The 24,971-nt window shown below is 47.8% G+C and overlaps 1 protein-coding gene and 1 long non-coding RNA gene across 2 annotated transcripts in view; one reads left to right on the top strand and one right to left on the bottom strand.

Annotated features, from left to right (window-relative positions):
• LOC135385859 (uncharacterized) overlaps window positions 1-24,971 on the top strand; it is a 132,220-nt gene that overhangs the window by 55,936 nt on the left and 51,313 nt on the right. The window lies entirely within an intron of this gene.
• Window positions 1-24,971, bottom strand: part of LOC135385858 (doublesex- and mab-3-related transcription factor 1-like) — a 75,320-nt gene that overhangs the window by 14,171 nt on the left and 36,178 nt on the right. The window contains exon 2 of the mRNA XM_064615430.1: window positions 905-1,281. Coding sequence (XP_064471500.1) covers window positions 914-1,281 — 368 coding nt within the window. The 3' untranslated portion in view covers window positions 905-913. The remainder of the gene's footprint in view (window positions 1-904; window positions 1,282-24,971) is intronic.

Consider the following 24,971-nt stretch of genomic DNA (forward strand, 5'->3'; position numbering starts at 1 on the left):
TATCAGTTATAAAACTTCTTTCCATTGAGGTACGTCCATCGTAAAAACCTGAGATGTGTCAATCGAATCCGCGAACCCTCGAATCCGCAAATCCTAGGCAGGGATTCGAGATTCGGGAATCCGAATCCCAGTGCCCAAAACGGCGAATCGAATCTTTCGAATCTACCAACCACTTTTTATTGTTTCCTTTTCAAATTACTGCCTCCGGAGTCCGCCGAAAGCCTCATTGACTGACGGGTGTTTTCTTGTAGACGGTGAACAAGTTACGTTACATTACGTTTAAGATAACTATACAGGTATATTTTCTCACAAAACTGGACTATTCTTTAATTTGTTTTTCATTAAAGAAATGTATCATATTCTGCTTCAAAACACTTTTCAGTAGAAGTGTGTGTTTTTTTCAGGCTTTTTAAACTCTCTTTAAAGAAAGGATTCGAGATTCGTAAGATTCGTGGATTCGCAGAAACTTTCTTGGATTCGGATTCGTAAAATTCTGGATTCGTCCCATCACTAGTAAAAACGTATTGTACGTCTATCCTGTCCTCCGGGTATCGGGTGTCTACCGACGTCTACAACCGGTAGCGGTGAACGGGTCCCTCTCATATATCGCCACCATGCGGCTGCTTCATGAACTGTCCATAGTGTGGATGCGCGCATGGAGTCGTGATTTTTACTGTGGTTGTCGTGCTCGAAAACAAGCGTGGAAGGCAATGTTTCTGGGCATCGTGATTGTGTGCAGTGAACGATTTCAGAAAATTATTTTCATGGAATGAAGCACGTTGTGTGTCGGCTGTAATGAGAAAGAGTGTGATAAATCGTGTCGCCTCTCTTGCAAGCATGCCTTCAGTGAAGTCATGGAGTGTTAAGTGAAAAGTATCGGACCTTACCAGAATTATCTACTCACCAGTGTACTTCATACATGCGGTGGCAGGTGGTCCCTTGCCGTATAGCCAGCCGATTGTGAAAAGTCAAGTGGTATTCCTGTGGCAGTGGGATCGGGCAGCTGTTCCACGTACAGCGCTTCTGCAGGTCGTTGCACGGGTAGACTTAGACTTGACGTTCCTGGATGAGGGGAAGTCAGCACGAAGGACTGTTGGCCAGTAGTCCCCGGGACGGCAAGACTGGAGATATGGTCTGGATACACCGGGGGCGGTGGATAGGGTGGCGGTGGGGGCGGTGGCAGCGGGAACCGGAATAGCGCTGGGTCTGTGTAGATGCCGTGCGGGTTTAAGCGTGGTAGCGTAGAATCCCAAAAAGATTCCGCTGGCAGTGGGCACTGCACTAGAGAAAGATACGGTGATTACGAATATGCTATCACCCTAACAAGAACAATAAATGCGCCGGACTAGCCTCCTCTGGCTTGTAAGACTTAAACCGCAGCACCAAAGGCACTTGTTGGATCAGAACTTTATTATTATTATTATTTCGCGACGTTTTCACAGCCCGCTCCATGGTGCCAGAAGACTATGCGCTCGTCGGCATACGAGATGACAGATGACATTGGATCCAATTGTATAGTGTTATTTAAAAAGAAGAAACGTTCAATGAACATTTTGTGGTCGTTCCTGTCCCAAGTGCAGTGACTGCTTTTGTAGTTGCCGTAGATAAGGTGTACTGTCACGACAAAACCTACCATGTTACTCTAGGTCCAATCATAAACGTAATCAGTTACCAGATCGAGTCGTTTAGCTTGTGGCAGCCCGCGGACGAAGAAGCCGCTGGCATCACGCAGGGCGCACACTGGCTGTTTAGTCTGCTCGGCAGATGGACTAAGGCCACGGGTTGGGAAGCCCTTCAGCTCATCAGTCCTTCAGGGGCATTACACCGTTGCCGATGGCTATTCTTTCTTTTCTTTTTGTATTGTTGACTGGATAGGCGCAGCCATGTAGTACTATGAGCCAACACTAACGTACTGGGTACCTTGTGACCCAGAGAGAACAAGAGTCAGCATACCATTATCATGTCAGCCAGCCCGAGGCGGTGGCCTGAAGACGACCCCCTGACCCCTACCACGGCGGAGCTGGGCCAAAGGGTCAAACACAGACCATCTCACCCACAATTGATGATCCACATGAGAAACACTTGATTGTATCCCATGAGGGTAAACTGCCAGATCCGGAAAGGTCAGCTGCTGTTGATAAAAACCCGATACACTGAGCACAATACAAGACGTAAAGAGATTTATGGTGGTAGGTACTGGTAGTGCTGAAAGAGCTCGCAGTTGTCGGCCTCACAGAGGTGGATAACGTCACGACTAACGCTCTGGGGGGAATGTGCGTCCTGGGCCGACTTCTAAGTTCTAAAAGAAACCCAGGAAAAACCCCAGACAGCACAGCCGGCACCGGGATTCGAACCCGGGTACCTCCTAGCCTCGACGTGACACGGCCAGCGCGCTAACCACTGAGCAAGGCGAGCTGGTGAGATTTTTGGGCTTTGCTTCATACTTGCGCAAGTTCATCAAAGGTTTTGCTGAAATTGGCCGTCCACTATCGTTCCTCTTACGAAAAAAGCAACAGACCAAGAACACTGCGAAAACGAACATTACGTCAGAGTAAACAGCTACCCACACTGAGGTTGTTCGTAGTCTCAAATCCCTCTTGAAACCGCCTCCTTTTTCCTGATCCTGACAGGAAAAACGCATGTCTTGACGCCTCTGCGAAACATTTAGGAGCGTACATTTCACAGAAACACGATGGTAAAGAGTATGTTGTAGAATATGCCAGCAGAGCAACTAATACAACAGAGGAAAAACTGCGTTCAAACATGCTCGAATGCATTGCTCTTCATTGGGCACTTACAGACAAATTTCGCATTTATGTATACGGGTTGCCTGTCGTCCATGTTTGGACAGACAACCACAGTGTCTCTTTAATGACCAATGCACAGAAAACCAATAAAATCAAGAAAAAATTTGATCGCATGGTTCTCGATCTTCAGGAACTTCCTCTGAAGATACACCATCGTTCGGGAAAAACTAATGTGGTTGCTGATGCTCTATCACGCATCCCACAACCAATGGTTGCATCACTAATTCTCACAGCCGAGAATTCTCATCTTTTCTTTCATCAGCAATCCGATCCGTCTTTATTGGAGATTTTTCAAGTCTTCAAAAATTCCAATATTTCTTCTCGCAAAGCAGAGAACCTGCGGAATACTTTCCCGCTGTCAAATGGTATACCCTGCCATGAAACCAGTGAACACAACGGAGTGACACAAACAAGGATTGTCGCGACTCACATCCCCATTTTTTCTGTATCAGATCACCATTGCCATCAGGATGTCATCCGAGTATCTCGTAGGAAAGATATAGTATTGGTTAAGTTTCATGACAAACGCGGTGATCATGGACAAGTTCAAGACCAAAAGCAGCATTCTAAGTAAATACTGGTGGTCGTAACATCAAATCCCGTGGGATACTTACACCGTCGATCGATTCCCACACAACCTTTCACGACAATTTCCCTTGATCACATTGGTGCACTTCCGGAAACAGGAAATGGAAGGTATATCATTGTATGTGTCGACTACACTACACGTTTTGTAGTAACACAGGGTGTCAAATCAACAGCATCGTCGCACATTACACAGTTTATCACGGAAAAGATAAACACAACTTTTGGCATACGAATGACAATTATTTCTGACTATGGTTCAGGTTTCATGAGTCAGAACATGGCAAAACTCCTAAGTACAACATGAATTGGACACACAACTTCTTGTCCTTATTTCCATCATGCAAACGGTCTTTTAGAAAGGGCCGTAGCGACCATAAAGTATATTCTCAAAAAGTATTGCTTTGAGAATCCTTCAAAATTTGACCAGTACATTGCAAATATAACATCTGTCGTAAACACTTCCAGATTTTCACCTCATTTTCTTTTTGGATTTGAACATCGTATCGAGAACGGGCTTCAGGTTGCTGTATAGTCCTAGCGGACATATGTCCGCTAGGACTATACAGCAACCTGAAGCCCGTTCTCTATATATATCACGACTTCAAAGCATTGAAATGAAAGAAGTCAACCTGTGCGGACGTGTGTGAGCGTGTAGTCCGTCTTCAAACGACGTATCCGCGGATGGCATCCTTACTGCTTGCCTCTTCCCGGCGCATTTAGCCCTTTAGAGCTACATTTTTCTGGTGCAGAAACCCGGGAAAGAAGGCCCTTTATCGACAAGGTACCACCGTGGAGTAATCGACGATGGACCGACTCAAACGAAAACGTTCCACCATCCGTGCAGCAGTGACAAAGATAACGGAAGACATCGTGCAACTTACTCAGCAGCCAAGCACAACGAATGTTAAAGGTGAGCTGCAACAGAAACTTGACCTCCTCACTGTTAAAGAGAGTGCCTTAGAACAGCTAAACGTCGCTATAGAAGAATTAACGACCGACGAGGCCTATGACGAGGAATTGACTGGATCGCAGGCTTATGAAGACAAAATTTGCACCACAAGGTCGATAGCCAAGCATGCCCTAGATAGTCCCCCCACTGACGCAAGGAGCTCCAGTAATTCGAGAAGTCAAAATTCCACAAATGTGAAACTTCCGAAACTGGAAATCTCAAAATTTGACGGGGATCTCAGAAACTGGGAAAGCTTTTGGGACCAGTTCGACTCTACCATCCACTCTAACGAATCGCTCTCCAAGGGGACAAGTTCAAATATCTGAAGAGCTACTTGACAGGAAAGGCAATGACAGTTATCAAAGGACTTTCGCTTTCCGAAGAAAACTACTCGACCGCCATTGAACTTCTAAAAGACCGATTCGGGAAGAAAAGTCTAATTATCGACGAACGCATGTCAAGATTGTTAAACTTGCCAAAGGTAAATGATTCAAGTCAAGTCGCTAAGCTACGCGAACTTTACAACGAAGTGCGAACTGGGGTCAGGTGCCTGGAAGCCTTGTGTGTGGCTCATTCTTCATATGGTGTGCTGTTGCTATCCGTTTTACGCAAGGCAGTCCCTGTGGATATCAACTTGGAATATGATCGAAAGCATGCGGACAAGGACGATTTTGACTCCTACTTGACATTTTTGAAGTTAGAAGTTGCCGGACGCGAGAGAGGTCAACGCGGGGGAGCAAGCAAGCCTCACATAACGAAACAACTTGGAGACGGTACCCGAAGTCGCCAACACAACAATCTCCCATCAGGAGTTGCTTTAACGGTTGGCGCAGAACAAACAAAATGCGTATTTTGTGAGTCTACTGATCATTCCCTGCAGAGCAGCGCGGCTCCTCTTTCTTTGGAACAAAAGAGGGAGGAGCTCAAAGCAGAGAGACGATGTTTTCGATGTGGCAAACAATATCATCGGGCACGGGAATGCAGAAGTGGGTCCCGACTGTGCTGCGCATTTTGTAATGGGAAACACTTGACAGTGATGTGCGACCCAACATGGAAACGTGGCGCCGGATCCGACGTTGCCACAACAGCTACTGAAACTCAGATAATGAAGCCAACGGTAGTTGCCACGTTGAGAGATTCCAGCCCGACTTACGCTGCAAACAGCACAGTGCTCCTTCAGACTCTTCGTGCATATGCAGAAAGTGAAAGTTATCGAAGGCTGACACGCATTCTGATGGATGGAGGCAGCCAACGCACATTTATGAAGAAGTCATTGTCGGAGATGCTTAAATGCCAAGCCTTAGGAGAAGAAGAGATAACAGTCCACACCTTTGGCTCTACATCAACTATCCAGAGAAAATGCCGCAGGGTGCAAGTATGGTTGCGTAGCCAGTTTGACCGTAACGAAATCGCAGTCGAGGCGCTCGAGATGCCAGAAATTTGCACTGATGTCATGCGAGTGCCGAACAACGACCTCATAGCCAAAATGGAACGGGATGGTCTCTGCGTAGCTGACGTTCCGATGACTAACACCGACTGTGACCATGGAATCGGAATCCTTATCGGAGCAGACTGCTATTGGAGGGTCGTCACCGGAGAGACAAAGTATTTGAGCGAATCATTGGTGGCTATCAATACAATCTTTGGTTGGACTCTTCAAGGACCGGTACCAACAAGTACAGTTACAACTTGCACTAATGTCTGCGTCATGAGAACGGTAGTTGACCAAAACGAGGCAGACATATCGAACGAACTGAGACGATTTTGGGAACTAGAGCATATGGGTATACAAACAAAGGATACTGTTTGCGACAAGGTAAACGACACTATCGTGCGAGAGTTCGAAGCAAAGATAAAGCACAATGAAGACGGAAGGTACGAGGTACACATACCGTGGAAAACCAGTGATCCCTGTTTGCCAACAAACAAGCGAACTGCGGAGGAGAGACTGAACTCGTTAACGAAAAGGCTTTTGAAGAACCAGCACGTCATGATGGAGTACGACACCACTATTCGGCAATATTTGAATGACGGACACGCTGAGAAAGTTGATATCAAAGCAAACGCCGACGGACCAGTCTTCTACTTGCCTCATCGAGCTGTATTTAGACCTGACAAAGCAAGTACTAAAGTGCGCATCGTGTTTGACGCTTCGTCCAGTGCTTCGGACTTCCCTTCGTTGAATGACTGCCTGAAAGCTGGACCAAACCTGAATCCTGATCTCCTGGCGACAATTCTAAGATTCCGTAAGCACAGTGTTGCCGTTACAGCCGACACTGCGAAAGCATTCTTGCAAATTTCTCTCAATCCGAACGACAGAGACGCTTTCAGATTCATGTGGTACACTTTCATGCCGGAGAGCGGAAGACCACTGTCCGAGATTGAGGTGTGGAGAATGACGAGGGTGCCCTTTGGTGCCGCCTCCAGCCCGTTCCTTCTTGCAGCAACACTTCGTTATCATTTCAACTTAATGTCTAGCACTTACCCTGAAACCTGCAGAAAACTAACGGATGGCTTCTATGTGGATGACTTTGTGACTAGCGTCAGGTCAAGAGAAGAGGCTGAAATTCTGCACGATGAGGCAAATAAAGTTCTTTCGGCTGCTGGCATGCATCTAAGAAAGTGGGCGACGAACGACAGTGAGCTACAGGTGTCGTTCAGGACTAAAAACAAAGACAACAGTCAGATGAAAAGGTCTTGGGCATTGTTTGGAACACGACAAATGACGTCCTGTCACCTCCAATGGACTCATTGGACCAGTTCCTGACAAAGAAAAGAGACACGAAGAGATGTTTACTTCAAGTTAGTGCACGAATATACGACCCTCTCGGCATTCTCTCGCCCTACACAGTCAAGGCAAAAATACTAAGTCAACGAGCGTGGGAATTGGGCATCGGATGGGACGACGAGCTACCCGAACACATCGGTAAAGAGTGGCAACAGTGGTGCAAGGGAATTCCATTTCTACCGAAGATCACTGTGCCAAGGGCAATCACAGACGATGACTCAGTTGTGTCCCGAAGTATTCATTGCTTCTGCGATGCGAGCCAGCAAGCGTACGGTGCAGTGCTGCATCTGCGCACAGTGTACGAAGATGGAAGCATAAATGTCGTTATCGTGGCTGCTAAATCGAGAGTAGCCCCACTAAAGCGAGTTTCACTCCCAAGACTTGAACTTTTGGGTGCTCTTGTGGGTGCTAGGCTTACTCACTACGTGACAGCAACTTTGAACTACGAAGGCCTCACTGTGCGGTATTGGACCGATTCGACCGTGGTTCTTCACTGGGTAAAAGGAAGCGCTAGTAGATGGAAACCCTTTGTTGCCAACCGCGTCACCGAGATTCAAAGTATGTGCAACCCTTCAGACTGGCATCACTGTCCAGGTGAATCTAATCCAGCTGATCTGCTGACAAGAGGAGTGCTGCCCGACATGCTCATGAAAGACGACTTCTGGTGGAAGGGACCTGAGTGGCTCAACAATGAAGAGGCCCTCTGGCCGAAATTCGAAGTTGACACTTTGGAGCTTCCTGAAACAACACCGCGAGAGGAAAGAAAAAAACGCAACAGCGATGATGGCGACGGATGCCCATGTTAGCACGCCACTCCTCACTCTTGAGAACCACAGTTCTCTTCTGACTGTGCTTCGAATCACCGCGTGGATCAAGTGTTTTATTCACAACTGTCGACAGAAAGATGCTAGGATTTCTGGCCCGCTAAATGCGGCCGAAATCCAAAGCTCGCTGAGACAATGGATCCGCCAGGTGCAGAAGGAAAGCGTTCCAGGAGAACTGGAGATACTATCATCGGGCAAAAACACTGTCGGCGAAACGTCTCCACTACGAACCCTGTCACCCTACGTGGACAAGGATCAAATAATGCGCTTGCGAGGAAGGCTGCAACAGCGCGATGCAGAGACAGCAGTTAAGCATCCCATAATTCTTCCCAAGGATCACGACTTCACTTCGAAACTCATCACGCAAGAGCATTTGCGACTTCTGCATGGAGGTGTTAGAGACACCTTAGTGCAGCTCCGTGAATCCTATTGGATACTGAGAGGAAGGCAAGCAGTCAAACGAGCTATTCATCAATGTTTGACCTGTCGGAAATGGCGATCCAAGCCAGCGGATGAGGCAATGGCACCACTACCACGCGACCGTGTGACAGAGGCAGAACCATTTGTTGTATCTGGGATTGACTTCGCCGGACCTTTGTTCTATAAAACTGAGACCGGAAGCAGCAAGGCATACATAGTTCTGTTCACGTGTGCCGTAACTAGAGCCGTGCACCTCGAATTGGTAACCGATCTAACAGCAGCCACTTTTCTATTGGCTTTCCGTGGATTTATTTCCAGGAGAGGGATATGCCACACTGTGTACACAGATAATGCCCTCACTTTCAAACACGCATCGAAAGACCTTAAACAGCTCTGGACCGAAATGCGAGGCGGCGAAGTACAGGACTATTTCTCTGGGACGCACATAACTTGGAAATTTATCGTTGAGAGAGCAGCGTGTGGGGCGGATTCTGGGAGCGGATGGTGCGCACCGTCAAAACGACTCTCCGGAAGGTCCTAGGCAAAAGTAGCTTGACGCTTGACCAACTAACAACGCTACTCACAGAGGTAGAAGCCATGGTGAACTCTAGGCCCATCTCCTTCGTCTACTCGGACAGCAACGAACCCGATCCCTTGTCACCGGCCCACTTCCTAGTCGGTAAGCGTATAACTCGACTGCCTGACCAGCCTACTGTTACCTCGGGGCCCGGCCAGCCGCAGCTATCGAAGATGCTGCGTTACCGAGAGGCTCTCCTGCGGCGCCTGTGGAAGCGGTGGGTACACGAGTACCTCCTGGAACTGCGTACAGCACATGAGCAGCGCACTGCGACCTCAACGGCACCGCAAGTAAACGACTTAGTGTTGCTAAAGGAGGACCGTCTTCCCAGACAAATGTGGAGGATGTGTCGTGTTGTGAAAGTGTTCCCTGCAAGAGATGGACGTGTACGATCCTGTGAGGTCCGACTTCCCGGAGGTGGAACACTTAAACGTGCCATCCAACATCTCTTCCCGCTAGAGATTGCATAACAGAATGAGCTAGTGCTCATTGCGGGGGAGTGTGTTGGGGAAACGAACGTATGTTTAGATGTATGTGCTGCCTTCTCCGCTAACGTAAAGACAGACCGTTTCATATGTGCTTTCAGTGTCTGGGGTTCGATCTGTGAACCACTTGGGGGCGAGCATCCAATTACATAAACTTCCTTTGGCTTCCCATCCTGGTATCGTTCCCACGGAGAGTGTCCGTTTACTTCCCTTCTGTGGTCTCCATCTCTCTCTCTCTGTGTTTAGTTGTAGTTGCAATAAAGAAGTCAGCCTGTGCGGACGTGTGTGAGCGTGTAGTCCGTCTTCAAAAGACGTATCCGCGGATGGCATCCTTACTGCTTGCCTCTTCCCGACGCATTTAGCCCTTTAGAGCTACAGGTTGCTGTATAGTCCTAGCGGACATATCACGACTTCAAAGCATTGAAATGCTTCGCGAGATACGTGCAGAAGCACGTGGGAACTTAGACAAAGCTTTATCCTCTCCGGGGGGGAGGTGATGTAGGGGGAAGGTGCGGTCAGCCTGCTCTGAAGTGGCGGCTCGGTGCACCCAGGGGAGGGAGAGGAGGGAAGGGTGAAAGAGGAAGGGAGAGAGGATGGTGGCACAGCAGAGGCAGAGGCATGCAAACCCTCTTGCTCTGGGATTTGGGTAGAGGACTACCCACCACAGGAAACATGCGAGCATCCCCCAGTAATCTTCACTGGGATGCTCCCTGTACCATGGTAACCGCCAGGATTGTTGGTGAAGTTACCCTATCGCTTCCTTATCCTCTCAGAAGAGACGCTACGACTATGGTCGAAAGCCATCGCAGTTTTCTGCGGGTGATTTAGTTTGGATACAAGCATTTTCAACACTACCTTTGGATCCTAAATATAAGGACGAAGTATTCAAATTTATTTCCACTCATCCCCATGATATTTGTACTGTGCAAAGTTTGGATGAAGGAATAACAAAAACTGTGCGCGAAACACAAATGAAAATGTTCAAGGATCAACCAGATTGGGATCCTAACCAATCTTTTCATGATTCAAGCACTCACGACGAAGTCATTCTTCCTGAAAATGATTCTTCAGACGATGAAGTAACACCTGCTCCACTTTACACTACAACATACGGACGCATTTGAGTTGAACTCACGTGTTGCATGGTTCACAGCACTTGTCGAAGAAACATTTCTTCAAACACTACTTCCCTTGGGACGCCCCGGTGAATGTATCTCATTTGATGGACAAAGGACGCTTTGATCCATAAATAGCATGAGGTACTATGTTGAACGTCTCCTTCCATCACACTTCTGTTAAAGCCACTCTCACTGAGGTGACTGTAAAGATGGAACTTGCTGCGCGACAGAAATGCCGGGTTTCTTTTATATTTTTACCTCTATGTGCCCCCGCGCTTTCGGAGAACACGGCCGGACACTTTGAAGATGCCACCCTCGTTCCTAGCACGTATGGTGTCTAGATAATGCTCCTAGAGTCTGGAGCGAAGACACGGGGGATCGGGTTACCGTGAGGGGTTCTTCCAATGGTTGTGTGTAGCAAACAGGAAGCTATAAATCTCAGAGTTCGGGGATGGTTTGGATAGGCGAGTTAACGTTTGGACGAGGTGTATTGTTTTTGTATTACTTTCGTCAAGCGGGTAACTTAAGTCGTACAAAGGGAAGGGCAGCATTGGGGACTGGAAAACAACGCCATGAGCAGCGGGGTTGAAAGAAAGAAGGGGACTTGGCGAACGGGACTCCGAGGCGAACGGACGTCTCAGGACGAACGTCTTGACTGTGTCTTGTATATATCATCGTGTTAATAAACCCGTCGTGTAGTGACTGAGACGTTGCCCGATTTCATCATCAAACGCAACAACTGGCTACGGCAAGCAGTGGGATCAGAAGAAAACATCGAACCAACAACTTCGCTCACGCCAACGAAGTTTTACTGGCGCAGTCGGCAGGATCCCCTGCTTGATCACAACGACCACCGATGATGCACATGGAACAAGGTACAGGCAAGTCATTCGTGAACACTGCCAAGGACAGCCGTAGGGGCGGCTGTGTGAGCAACGACTGCGAAGGACAGCGGCGTTGAAACCTCAACTGCGACGGACTGCAGCATTCTACACGGCCAAAGGCCAGCAACGACTGCGACGGACAGCGGCGTTGGAATCGTATCTGCGACGGACTGCAGTGAACACGACTGGACCGGCAACGGGCAGCATCGACGGCGACGGACAGCCGACGCGAAGAGGACCAAAAAGGGTGAAGCACCGTTGGAGCGGCGGCATCACCAGGGTCAACAGAGTCAACAGTGTGTATGCCACGGCGTAGACATTGAACTTTGAACTGGCGACTGGACGACGGTGTTGGGACGACGTTGGCACGACCATACACCAGGTAGGAGAGCGTTTACATACTCCAGAGTCCAGTGTAGTTAGGAGTACCTATAGGAGTAGGACTCTGCACGCATGCACACACGCAGTGGTGCAAACTATACGCTTGATAGCAGTGTGTTAGTTGCAGCTAGCATTGCGTCAAGCCAGGGTAATCGGCCGATGGACAGGCAGGAGACACTTGATAGCAGCGTGTTAGTTGCAGCTGGCATGGCGTCAAGTCAACGTAACCAGCCGATGGACAGGCAGGGTAACATTGCTCTCGACCGGGGTGATCTTCGCGACCTTGCACTCGAGCGACTGAGGTTAGAGATCGAGCTAGAAAAGGAGCGTGCTCAAGTAGAGAAGGAGCGCGCTCAAGCAGAAAGAGAACGCGCCAGGCGCATAGAGCTGGAATTGTCACGGGCAAGCAGCGAGAGGTCATTCAGGACCTCATCTCCTCCTGCAATATCGCGAGAAGATACATTAGAACGCTATGCTAAAAGGCTAAAGAGCTCTTGCCAAAAGGCTCTTGCCGTTACCACCTGACTTAGAGGTGCCGATGTGGTTTGAGGGAATCGAAGGCGTATTTCGATCATACAATGTGCCGGCTGATATACAAAGCCACCTAATCCTTCCGTTGGTCACGAAACGGGTAAAGCACTTGTACTCAAGGCTCTCTACAGACGAGTTGGATAGCTACGAAGCCGTGAAAGATACCGTGCTGAAAGAGCTGAGGTTAGCTCCGGGGGAGTACCGCAGACAATTCCTAGCGGCGTTCAGGCTTGGGGACGAAGGGTGGACACATTTCGCTTCGCGCCTTAGGAGCTACCTGTTGTACTACGCGAAGTCACGTGACGTCGATAATTTTGAGGATTTCGTCGAGTTGGTCGTAGCGGATCAGCTGAAAACGGTTATCAGTCCCGCGGCGTACGATTACGTTAAGATACAAGAAGGAAGCGGATGGGGAAAGGCGGCAGAAATTGCCGAGATGGTAAATGCTTTTGAGGAAGCGAGAGGAATTGGTGCTGCAACTGGAGCTCGAGCTCCACAGTCGCCGAACGCTGGACGACTGCAGCCACAAACGGAAGGAACCGCAAACGCGAGCGCAAGGGACGCGCCTAGAGAACCTCACAGAAGAGGACAAATCGGTCGGAGCCCAAACGACTTAAGATGTTTTATATGTGAAGGGCCGCATTACGCACGAAATTGCCCGCAGGGACAGACAGAGGGCAGGTGCGTTCAAGCTGCAGTAAACGTAGCCACCGTATCAGCAGCAACGGATCAGGCCGGGACTGCCACGGTCTGCGACACGTTGGACAATGGAACGCGGGAATACAGGGCCAACTGCACGACTGCGAACGGAGCAAAACACATATCCGCCTTGCAGATTGTGGAACTGCGCAGCGGAAGCACCCCCGTACAAGCTGTTGTAGATTCAGGAACTGAACTAACAGTGATGAGGTCTAGCTTATTCCCAAATGAAAGTGCGGAAGCCATGGAAACTGTAACGCTGGTATCGGCATTCGGCCAAAAAGTCCAAGCAAAATCGGGGACGGTGCCGCTTAGTATGAGTGGGAAAGAAAATAACCACAAAGGCGCCGAAGGGTCATGTTGCGTACACTGCGCTTTTACGGAGGAGCTAGCTGAGGGTACAGATTGCCTTCTTGCGGGAGGAGCATGGGAACTCCTGACCTCGGGTGCGCTGACTAGCGTAGGAGGTAGACCAGCAAGAGAAGCCAATATGTCTAATGTCCCAGTGGCGGTGAAGGCCGCAGAGTCAGACGAGGCCGCCCAGAGAGCGGCAGAGGCAAAACCGCGAACAACCACAGCCAGGGGGACGCACGCGAAACGTAGGGGTCATAACTCAGAGGTGACAGACAGCGCGTCGTGCCGCGGGGAGAGAATACGGGGGCTCGTACTTCCGCAGGCCGCCTCCAAAAGACGGCCGGAGAAACTGACCACTGATAGTGGTACCGTGGTATCATGTCCTAAGACCATACTCGGACAGTCCAGTAAAAATATGTCCGGAATGCCGCGGGGTCGACACGGTAGTATCGAAGTACTGCCGCGGTTCCCATACCGCCGTAGGAAGCGATGGAAAGCAAAACATGACACAACACCACCGTAGAGCACATATAGGGCAGGACCGCAGCGCAGACACACTATATGTACAGAGTAGTGTGATGCAGTGACTTTATCTAGGATTGTGGACCCTGGAGTGATGCTGACGGTCTCCTATGATCTGCCGCATTTTGTGTGTTTGTGTGTGATATATTTTTGAGTAGTTGTAAGGTCGGTCGCACCGCAAGTTGGTTTGACTGTGACAGCGCAAAACGCCCTGTCACATTCTTGTGGCGGGAGGTGTAAAGATGGAACTTGCTGCGCGACAGAAATGCCGGGTTTCTTTTATATTTTTACCTCTATGTGCCCCCGCGCTTTCGGAGAACACGGCCGGACACTTTGAAGATGCCACCCTCGTTCCTAGCACGTATGGTGTCTAGATAATGCTCCTAGAGTCTGGAGCGAAGACACGGGGGATCGGGTTACCGTGAGGGGTTCTTCCAATGGTTCTGTGTAGCAAACAGGAAGCTATAAATCTCAGAGTTCGGGGATGGTTTGGATAGGCGAGTTAACGTTTGGACGAGGTGTATTGTTTTTGTATTACTTTCGTCAAGCGGGTAACTTAAGTCGTACAAAGGGAAGGGCAGCATTGGGGACTGGAAAACAACGCCATGAGCAGCGGGGTTGAAAGAAAGAAGGGGACTTGGCGAACGGGACTCCGAGGCGAACGGACGTCTCAGGACGAACGTCTTGACTGTGTCTTGTATATATCATCGTGTTAATAAACCCGTCGTGTAGTGACTGAGACGTTGCCCGATTTCATCATCAAACGCAACAACTGGCTACGGCAAGCAGTGGGATCAGAAGAAAACATCGAACCAACAACTTCGCTCACGCCAACGAAGTTTTACTGTGACCCCCTAATATTTTTTCTCGTTTTTCGGTGCAGAGTGTTCTCCAACAAATTAAATTACTTCATGCCAAAGAACGATGAGCGCAGGTGACCTACAAAGCGAGCGCGAGGGCTCTGTTCCGCACACCTTTGAAAAATCATTCTCCTCGTGAAAAGAGAGCATCGCAGAACGAGAGGACGTCGTGACGTATCTACTCCCCTCACGTGACCAGTGACGTACACCGACACAGCTCAAGCATGCATAAGCGGCGCGTAAGCTGAGAAGAAAAAATGATGAAATAAAGGCTCGGGGAATTCTCCCCGTCACGCGAGGATCGTGCTGGCCGTCAGCAGCAACTTTCTCCGACAGTTCTTTTTTTTAAATTATGTTGCACAGCTATGACGCACGGCAGAGCGAAAATGTTTTGCATGGTGACTCCTGATGGACAGCTTGACAGACGAAGCAGGATTACGAGCGATGTTAAATATCACCTCATTGCTCCTTGCTTTAGCTTTAGCTGTTGCACAGTTTGCAACACAATTAGTTGCACAGATTTTATGCAAACGAACGTATTACCAAGCGAGCGCTTCGCCTCTGCAGGACAGTGAAAGCAACACACTGCTGACGTCATCCGGCGTCTGGTGCAAGGGAGAATGCATGTTTCGAAGCAGACGACTGTCACGGGCTTGGGTCGGAATGAGGGGAAGAAACCTACACCCGTGATCAATTTATAGATTCGGACCCGGCTAGTGGAGGGACCGTGGCCAGTGCGGTAATAAATGAGCTCAGACTCATTTTCAACAAACCAGGAAACTTGCACTTTTACTGAACGGTTCACGACAAACAGAAAAGATGAAGATATATCGCACGCTAAATCATTCCACCTCTGCGATCCTACAAACTTGCCTAACGAAACTATCTGCTCTATTAACTTGAAATAACACTCGTTACACATCCACCAAACAAAATGCACGAAATGTATCTCTGCTTCTTAAGATCACAATCAAAACTATTACACAGGCTACCCGACAAAATGTACTGCGCCAGTCTCATCGATGTCACTTAGCTGTATAGGGGTGGGGAAGCCCGAAGAAACTTCGAAGAGCCTGAGACGTCTTCTTGTTGTGACGGCGTGTCTTCTGCGTTTCCCTCGACGTCACACCGTGGCACACACTCTGGCACACTTCACACAAATCAACTGCTTCCTATGCAGCAACCTGCATTCGATACTTCAACAGATTGTCGAACCGTACCGATAGTTGAAACCGAAGCTATTACCGCCGCTACTCCTCCCAAAATTCCCCGGCGGGAAAACCGCTGCTACCCCGTTCGCGTTGTCTTTCTTCTCCCTGCCAAATCGACCACCTGACACAATTTCTTCCAACTATCACAGTCTGAAGACAATTCCCAGGATTTGGGGGCCAAAAGATTCTGGACGAAAAACATGTGGCATCGGGTTACCGTAAACGGTCCCACCGACCCAAAAAAATGCCATGCCTGGCCTCGCCGCAGGGGGTCGAGAGCAACCCGGATTACGCACACATAGATGCGTCGAACTGTCCGGTTTCTTTACTCGGACTGTCCCTCCAACGCGTCTTGCAAAACACCTGGTGGCAGTAAATTTGGGATCTCCGAGCTGTCATGGCCAGCCGAACAAGTGCCCGTTCTAACTCTTGCCTAAATTAACTCGCAAAAATGGAGAACCGAAATATGTTTAAACACAAACGCGCACAACAACTGGTTGCCCTGTGACAACGACAATGCTGGGTGACGTCACGGTATAGCGTGGAGCTCTGTTTTCTGCTCCTCGCATTTCGGTTTCGGTTTGCTATTGTCATCACTTACGAATTAATTACTCGCGCAAAATGAGTGCGAATGTTGTATTCGGTATCGAGGGGGTGGTTCGTGTTCGGTATGATATTCGCCTAATTTTTTTCGAATCGTTGCGAAGTCTCCTTTAAAATAAAGTTGTTGTTTGTTGTTGTTGTTAGATTATTTAATATGTGCCCACCAACAGCTTTCGCCTCACAAGTAGTGCACAGTGTATACAACACAAACCATCAAATCTACAACTCGGTATAATGTACTAAAATATCAGGAGAATCAAGTTACAATTGGAATATATAAGTAGGCAAGTAATATAGGTAAGTAAGTGCAGTTCCCCGATTTCCCTCTCTCCCCTACAACCCGTCCTCATTGGTCCCTCCTTCAAATAAAAAAAAAGCAAGATTTCAAAGGGCGATGGACAAGCTGTCGTATAGAGTACTCAATACAGACCGAGTATACGGTAGCAATGTGGGGGAGATAAACATTGATTCTGCAACACCGCGTGTCGGTGACTACCGGTGCACGTTAAATAACCTCAGGTGGCTTAAATTCTATGCAGTCCTACCCCGCGGCATATACAGCACGTCGTCATAAAAATACTGGCTGACTCACCTTTGTGTGAATCTACTTCCAATTGTTACGAGAGAATAACACTCAGTACCACACAGTGAACATGCGCTTAAAAAAGCGCAGACAAAGCAAACCACAGATCTGATATTGTCAGCACGATACCCGTGATACCATCCTCGCAAATGTTTAGAGGCCACCGAACATAAAAGGTGACTTAAAGGTCAGCTATGCCGATATCCCAAATAGTCGAAACGGTTGTGATATTCTGAAAGCTCACATCCAGCTCTCCCCAAAATGCACCTTCATTCTCTCAGTTCGGTACAGTACCATGTCAAAAAAATAGATAATTCATTCCGAAACACACATGGACGCAGCCATTTTTATGACGTAGATGCACCCGAACGGGCATTGTGACGTGTACGCGCCTTCGTACTTGTCAGTGGATTTCAGCTGCGGCTTGTCGCGGCTTCACGTATCTGTGCTTGAAGATGGCAGACATCCGGGTTCCACGGTTCCACCGTTCCGCGATAAGTAAACATTGCAGCAGCTGCGAACTCATTCGCGAACCAACCACGGTGGTCTTTTGGCAGCTTATAATAGGTAACACTTGAATGCTCCGATGAATTGTTATAACAGCGTAGCACCGTCGCATCTTCGACAACTTCGCCGTGGCATATCACGTATCATATCGCTCCAGCCATAAAAGGCAAGGTCAGAACAAGGAAGTGCACTTTCCAAACGACGCCGTGTCAAAAAAATATTCATATGCTTTGTTTCCGGCTTAGCAACAACATAACAGCTGTTCGCTTATGTACGATGCACAGAGGACGAAACGAAAGAAGCCAAGCGGCCAAGCCAAGAGTCCATGCCAAGCCAAAAACAGATAAACCGAGAGCAGTGACGTCGGTGCGCCCGTTCGCAGGGTTTGCCGACAGTCTGACGGCCGGGCGTGGGAACTAAAAAAAATTGTTTTCTAAAAAACTACGAACAGTTGGAGCAAGATATTTCGCACACATATTCAGTGTTCGGTAATGAACACACAGCGCGAGTATCGCTCAGTTCTGCGGCACTTCAAAATCGGCATATCTGACCTTTAAGCCAAAGCCCTCGCGCTCTTCTGCGGGAGACAGGTGGGCACTTATATCCCATCTCAAGTGCACGACCAACCGATTGCGCTATGCAGCTGCATACCGCTGCACTGTTCTGGAAACAGTCCAAGGACACCAAGACGTTCGTATGTGCGAATGAACAGCAAAAGCAACACAGCACTATGAAACACGGCTCGCTGGATCTTCTACGCTTCCACAGAAGCACTAAGGTACCGCTGGGATACAAGCGCGCATCTGCTTCGAAGAGCAGAAGCAGGTCAGCGGAGGCAGAAATGGCCAGTTGGTTCTGATTATTTACGGGGACAGTACTCAGGAATCTTTCGTCGTGGAACCTCAAAAATTACTTTTCAAAAGTGATTGAATTAGGATTACAACTACAAGTTTCGAAAAGTAATGTCACAACTACAGTGCAGGAGTTGAAACTCAATCACAATTACAGTTAACTCTGATCAGTATTTGAGATGTTTTTAGCTACATTTATTTCAGTATACCTATACGTTTGATATATAACTTTACTCTTGCTGCTGGGCGAATTCAGTAGTGCTAATGTACAATAGTTGAAAGAGCAAATGAAATTACTTTCACAGTACGATGACTATAGAAACACGTGCTCAGTAAAACAACAATGCGTGAATTTAGACTGAGAAAGCACCACAGAAAGCTGTCCACTGTAATCTCGTCTTACCCAAAGAAGCAAGAGTTGTTAACATGGTGAAAATGAAGCTGGAAAATGCACACAAATAATATAAAGAGTAATTCCAAGTGAATTACAAATCATTCGCAGAGGTAAACTACAGTTAAAATTACATGTTACTAAGTACAATTATTTCAAGTAACTAGTTACAAAGAGTGTAATTATTTACAGTAGTTGCGTAACTTGTAGTTAACACTTTACAGGTCTTGACGTGGACTACGAATGTAGAAGCCAATATTTTATAGTACCGCTGCTGCCTAAATCTCGTGTGTCCAGCATCTCACAGAATTTGAGCCATTGCAAACCACGAGTCTCACACTGCAATCTCCCAAAATAGTGTTCCTCTACCCGTGCATTCACACGAGCGACATTTCCCAGGATACTTCAGTGGAAGATGCACAAAACGTCATCATTTTCTGCTGTCACGTGAGCACGAGCGCCCATCGTCGTGTCGTTTCGTGCTCGTCTAACCACAGAAATTATCCTGCGGTTCAGGCACCATATATTCCGTAGGAGACGACCGGGCCGATGCTGTCGTCTGCTATGTGCGCAGAGCGCCACTCCCGATATTTCGGAGCAGTGGGAATGCGCTCGACGTAAGACGTGGCAGAAATTCCGCCCCATGAGCAATTTTTTGCTTTTTCTTCTACTAGAATATTCCGTGGAGATGTCGCTCGGGTGAATACACGGTATGTGAAGCTGTTTGAAGTATGTCATAGGCTGCGCAGTCCGCAATGCGTCTGGCAACATTGCTCTCTGAAGCTTGATTTCCTCCCCCTCACCACGACATCTAACGCTCGGGCTGTTGCTGGGAGAGGGATGCCAACTCTGCCACATTGAGGCTCGTGCACATGATGTCACGCGCAGCCTTTGAGCGCCTTTGGGCCACATGACTCGGGAAAACATGAGGATGCGTCACATGCGTCATACTGCGGGTCGAATGAGGCAACAGCGTGTGTTTTTACAATGTCCCCTCGTAATTTCACACATACCCGACATCTAACGGTATGCCCTCATACTGTGACTATATGTTCCCGAGTCACGTGACCAAACGTGACGTCGCCGCACAAGCCTCAATGACGTCACCTACTCTCGGAGAATCTGAAACTATGGAGTTTTGCGGCTTATTTAGAAAATTCCTGGAAGCGCGTAGAGTTCGCCGATGGCATTTATATTTTCTTTACTGTGTCTTTGAGCAAGGTCTATTTATAATAAGAAATAAAATAAATATATATTTTTAGTCCGTATAGGGACACCTTAATGAACAAAGCTTGAGTAAAATTTTCATGAAGCAGTCAGTGAGAGTTTCTATAGTCCAAACTCATGTGTGCCACACCTCTGGCCACTTTGTAGTTCGCTAACGTGTGCGAGTTTTTCAACATTTCGTTCTACGTTTTGTGCGAAAACCTATATTGTTGCTATGGTTTATCTTACATGCGAGGTGTTGTTTCCAGACATAGAATTCAAGCGTTGAACAACTAAAACTATGTTGTTAAGCAAGGCAGAAACAGAAATGTCGATGGCCAGACATCTGGAAATGGATCGATCCGCCTTTTTGCATTGGAGCATCTATTGTGTCGCGCTTATATTACGTATCATATTCGCTGATATCCTTTACTGGAGGCTGTATTTTGGCCGCGGATCACATTTCCCGTTTTGAATACGAGCGTGTATTGCATTACAAATGCGTCGACTCATCCCTCTTTCAGCGTGGTCAATACAGTATATCGTGTAACATAGTAACTTTTCAACTCAAAAACAACATGTCAGGAACAATGGTTGCGCTTCGCAAGTCTCCTGTAGCCTGCTTGAATACAATTGGCCCGATGTGACGATGAGAGCATTTCACGCACGCGCGAACGGTGAAGGGCAAAAATAGTCTCGGTGGTCACGAATCATCTAGCACACAGGGACGTTGCACTCCGGCTTCATTTTGCCATATATATTATGCTTAGCACTGCGGGTGAGTACGTCACCCCGAAAGTAGGGTTCAGCATAACATTCTCAGGACACATTTCATTTCGTTTTATTTCATTTTTATTTTATTGTACCCAAGATACATCTTAGCCGGGAATAATAGAGATGGGGGAGCCACAGGGAAACACCATATGCCACTCACAAACGCATGCCACTCAATTCCCTGAGCAAGGCAGTAACATAGGTTGCTTGCGTCTAATCAGTAGAGAGTGTTAGTAGATAGCTGATAATGTGGCTTCCGAAGTGCCGTATCCACAGCACCCAATCAGCGAAAACTTCGCGGTGACGTACTACTACTACTACTCACTCAAACTGATGCAACGGAATTCCGCTATCCACTACTCAGCTCAGAAGCAGCACAATATTAGCGAGTGTGAGTAGACCGCTACCCATGTTATCAGCGGTATGCTAACACTCGCTGCTAGCAGCCCTACAAATCTGAGAAAGTAACACGATACCGCTACCGCTACTACATAAAAGTAACGGAAATGCTCCGCCTCTACTTCCCCGCTGTCGTGTAGTTGTCGTGCAGGCATCTCGCCGTCCAATGTATCTAACGACGGTGCAATATTTGTGATCCCTCAAATGTCCGGTATGTGCTACCACAACCTATAGGCGATGTGCAGGACTACCGGCGCGCCGCTGAGCGCCAAACAAGCTCATAGTTTTTGGGAGAGCCGCCCTAGCTAGTTCACAGCAGTAAACCTGGAATAAGAAGGTGTATTCTGCGATCACGCCCTTTGTCAATTCGTGTAAATAAGCGGCTGAATTCTTCAAATAGTAACTCTTCTGTTTACAACTACCCTAACACTTAGAATAACTTATCAACAGCAACGTTTTATTGGTTTCTTGAGAAGGCGCGGGAGCAAGAACGGCGGCAGAAATGGATTCCTGCGATAAAGCGGCAACAATGAATTGCTAAAGTAGTCAAAGTACTGTGGATACACTCTAATGTTTTTGGTATATGTAGTCTGTCATGCGCAGAGATTGTCTCGGCGTTTTCGTCACTTCCGAATTCGATTTCTGACTTCAGCACATGGGCAAGTGGGCAGTACACCTCCAAAATCTCGTTGGGAACTAATGTCAATCTGGTGCCACCCTCCCTCTTTAGGTGGATGGACGGATCATTATAGATCTGACCTACGCCTGCTAAGATCTTCCCAGCCGAGCGCACCTTTAGAATCACCTGCTGTTTTACTGAGGTAATAATATGCTGTGGCCTATTTCACGCTTGCTCGTTTGCGGTGCTGGAACTGTATCGCTCATCATTCACGAATATGTATTAGGTCATGGTAGATCTCTCTGATCTGCAGGCTGACGTCTTACTAAAATATCAACTAATATGCCACGGCGATAGACATTATTGCTTACACCGCACATGCACGGTTTTCGTACATTTTGAGTATTGAAAAGTTGCAAAGAACACAACAGACGACAACGCCTCACACAAAAAACAACTGAACGCAATTCCCTTCCGATATTTGCGACTGTCCTGTCGACAGTGGACACTTTATTATTAGGAAAGCAGCCGTAATTATTTTTCACTGTTTCACAATTTTATAGAGAAATACCTTGCAGCTGAAACCAATTCCCAGAAAAAGAACCAAATAGTGTAAACTGCCACATCTTGTATACGAAGTTGTAGCGAGCCCTGTAGGGCTCGCTTGCAATATGCAGTGAAAATACACAATGAAAATATCTGCGTTATACAGTGCTGCTTTGTCTATGACAGCATTGAAGAAATACCTATAAGTAAGTGCATAAATAACAAGCGTGGCATGGCAGCACTTACAAGTATTTCAACTGCGTACATGCTGAAGTTTGTCTGAGGCATGGAATTTCCCCCACAACCAAGTTATCCTCCATGCGGCACGAAACATCGTGGACAGGCTCACTCTCGTACAATTTTTCTCCCTTTCGAAGAATTCCTGATCGGAAATTGGACACATCATATCTAACATAAAGCAACCCTACCAAAACGCTTATACTACACATGTATGCTAATACGCAGCGTCGTCTGCTACTGTCTCGCTGGCTCCAAAGCCTTATTCATAAGTGCTGCCATCTCGTGGCGGCGGCTAGCGGCGGCGCCATGTTTGAGTATTCGGGCGGTCGCGCTATGTGCGATTTCCTGTAACGGGACCAGCTGGAGTCACCCACCCTGGAGTCGACCCACAAGTCGAGAAACTTGTGACTCAAGCTCTTTAGCATGGCACGCGAGCAGGAACAGCCGAGCTCACGAAGCTAACGTTATACGAACGTTTCCTTCGGACAACCCAGCGTATACGTCAGCGGCCTCCGTCACGTGACTGAAAAACAATCCGGCGAATCACGAAATTCGAACCACGGCAAGAACGCTGCTGCCAACGGCCACTACAGTCACCCCTGAGGAAGGAGCCGAACTGGCTCCGAAACGTCGGGTATCCCCGTCCTGTAACTTGGTTGGAGATTTTCGTTACTATCATAGTTCTCACCCAACCAGACACACTTGTGTCGAATATGTTCACTTTCAACTTCGTTATTGTCTTCTACAACGAGCAAACAGCATCAGATAAGCACGCTCGGCGTAGCTGCAACTTCGTGACTGAATCTCACGTCGAACTGCGGAATTTTGGGGACTCTGTCGCTTTTGTACATATCAATACTCAACTACTTGCCCGAACTTCACAGCAGAGTGTTCTGATGTGATGTGTTACGCAGTTACGTAGCGGGTCCCTATATGCGCGTTTGTGCAGCATGGAGTGGCGATGGATGATCTTACTACAGGACTCTCTGCTTAGCTACTAGTCCTGTTCAGTAACGGACTAAAAAAGCATTTGAGCACCTGTGACTAGACACATTTTGTCTACCTTCAGTAAAATATCAGATGTACTTTCATACTCGCACATGTAGTTGCTTGGTACCAGTAACCCAGCAAAAGGTGAACGGATACATACTTTTTTAGATGGAAGTCATGTGGAGCTGAATGTTCACACAAAGAAAGAGGAAGAGCCCATTTTTTGGAGACACAGAAAACCAGACTTTCTGTGATGATTTGACGATTTCCCATCTCATCATCGTATCTCTATTTGTGTGTGTGTGTGTGTGTTGACGATTTCCTCGCATCATATGCCATTTTCTTTGTGATGCAAAGGCAACGGCACATCAGAAGGAGCACATTGCTTTTGCTCTGAAATCTGATGTGTCGTACTTGGTTATCGGCTTAGTACATAGCTCCTTTTTAAAAGCAAATATAGCAACAATGTCCCAAACGGACATGCACCACTAAGAGAGACAGTGCACAAAGCTCATTTTCCCAATCATCTTCTAAATGCTGGTCTGGCAGCACGCTTCCACTGGAAATTCAACTCCTCTGTAGCTCGCGTTTAGTATAGACCAACTTCTGAAAGAAGCTGCCGTCCCGTGACACGCCAAACAACCTCAATCTAAGCATGTTCTGACCGTGAACGTGTCACGTGCCTTTTTAATTATTTTAGAGGCAATAATAGCGAACTGAGGATTTACCTTATCTGTATTCGAGCCAATATTGCCCTTTTGGGTGCACAGTGGCACGAGCAGTAATGGGGAGTTGCTGGTCAACCTACCCGGGATGCCGCGTTGCTGGCGATAGGCGATGTGGCGAAAGAAACAAGGGAAAGGGTGCAGGCTAGCTGGTATAGATCCATGAAGAAGACCGAGAGACACGGACACAGAAGACGACACACGTAGGTTCTCAGCTGAGAACCTACGTGTGTCGTCTTCTGTGTCCGTGTCTCTCGGTCTTCTTCATGGATGTGGCGAAAACCGAAACCACCGGCAGCTATACTCAAACATGGCGCGTAAACGTAGTCTCCGTCTCCGCACATAGATGGCGCGCACTTTTGCATAAGGCGCACTTATGCACACCGCCTATACACCAACTTGCAACCAAGATATATAATTTCATGTTGTTCTTGACGCAGTAGCGTAGCCAGAGAAATATTTCGGGACGGGTTCCACGGAAACTTTACACGGGGGAGAGGAATAACCTATAGTTTCCCTGTCCCAAATGCACTACTAAA

This window comes from Ornithodoros turicata, chromosome 2 (genome assembly GCF_037126465.1).
Source record: "Ornithodoros turicata isolate Travis chromosome 2, ASM3712646v1, whole genome shotgun sequence".
Lineage (NCBI taxonomy): Eukaryota > Metazoa > Arthropoda > Arachnida > Ixodida > Argasidae > Ornithodoros > Ornithodoros turicata.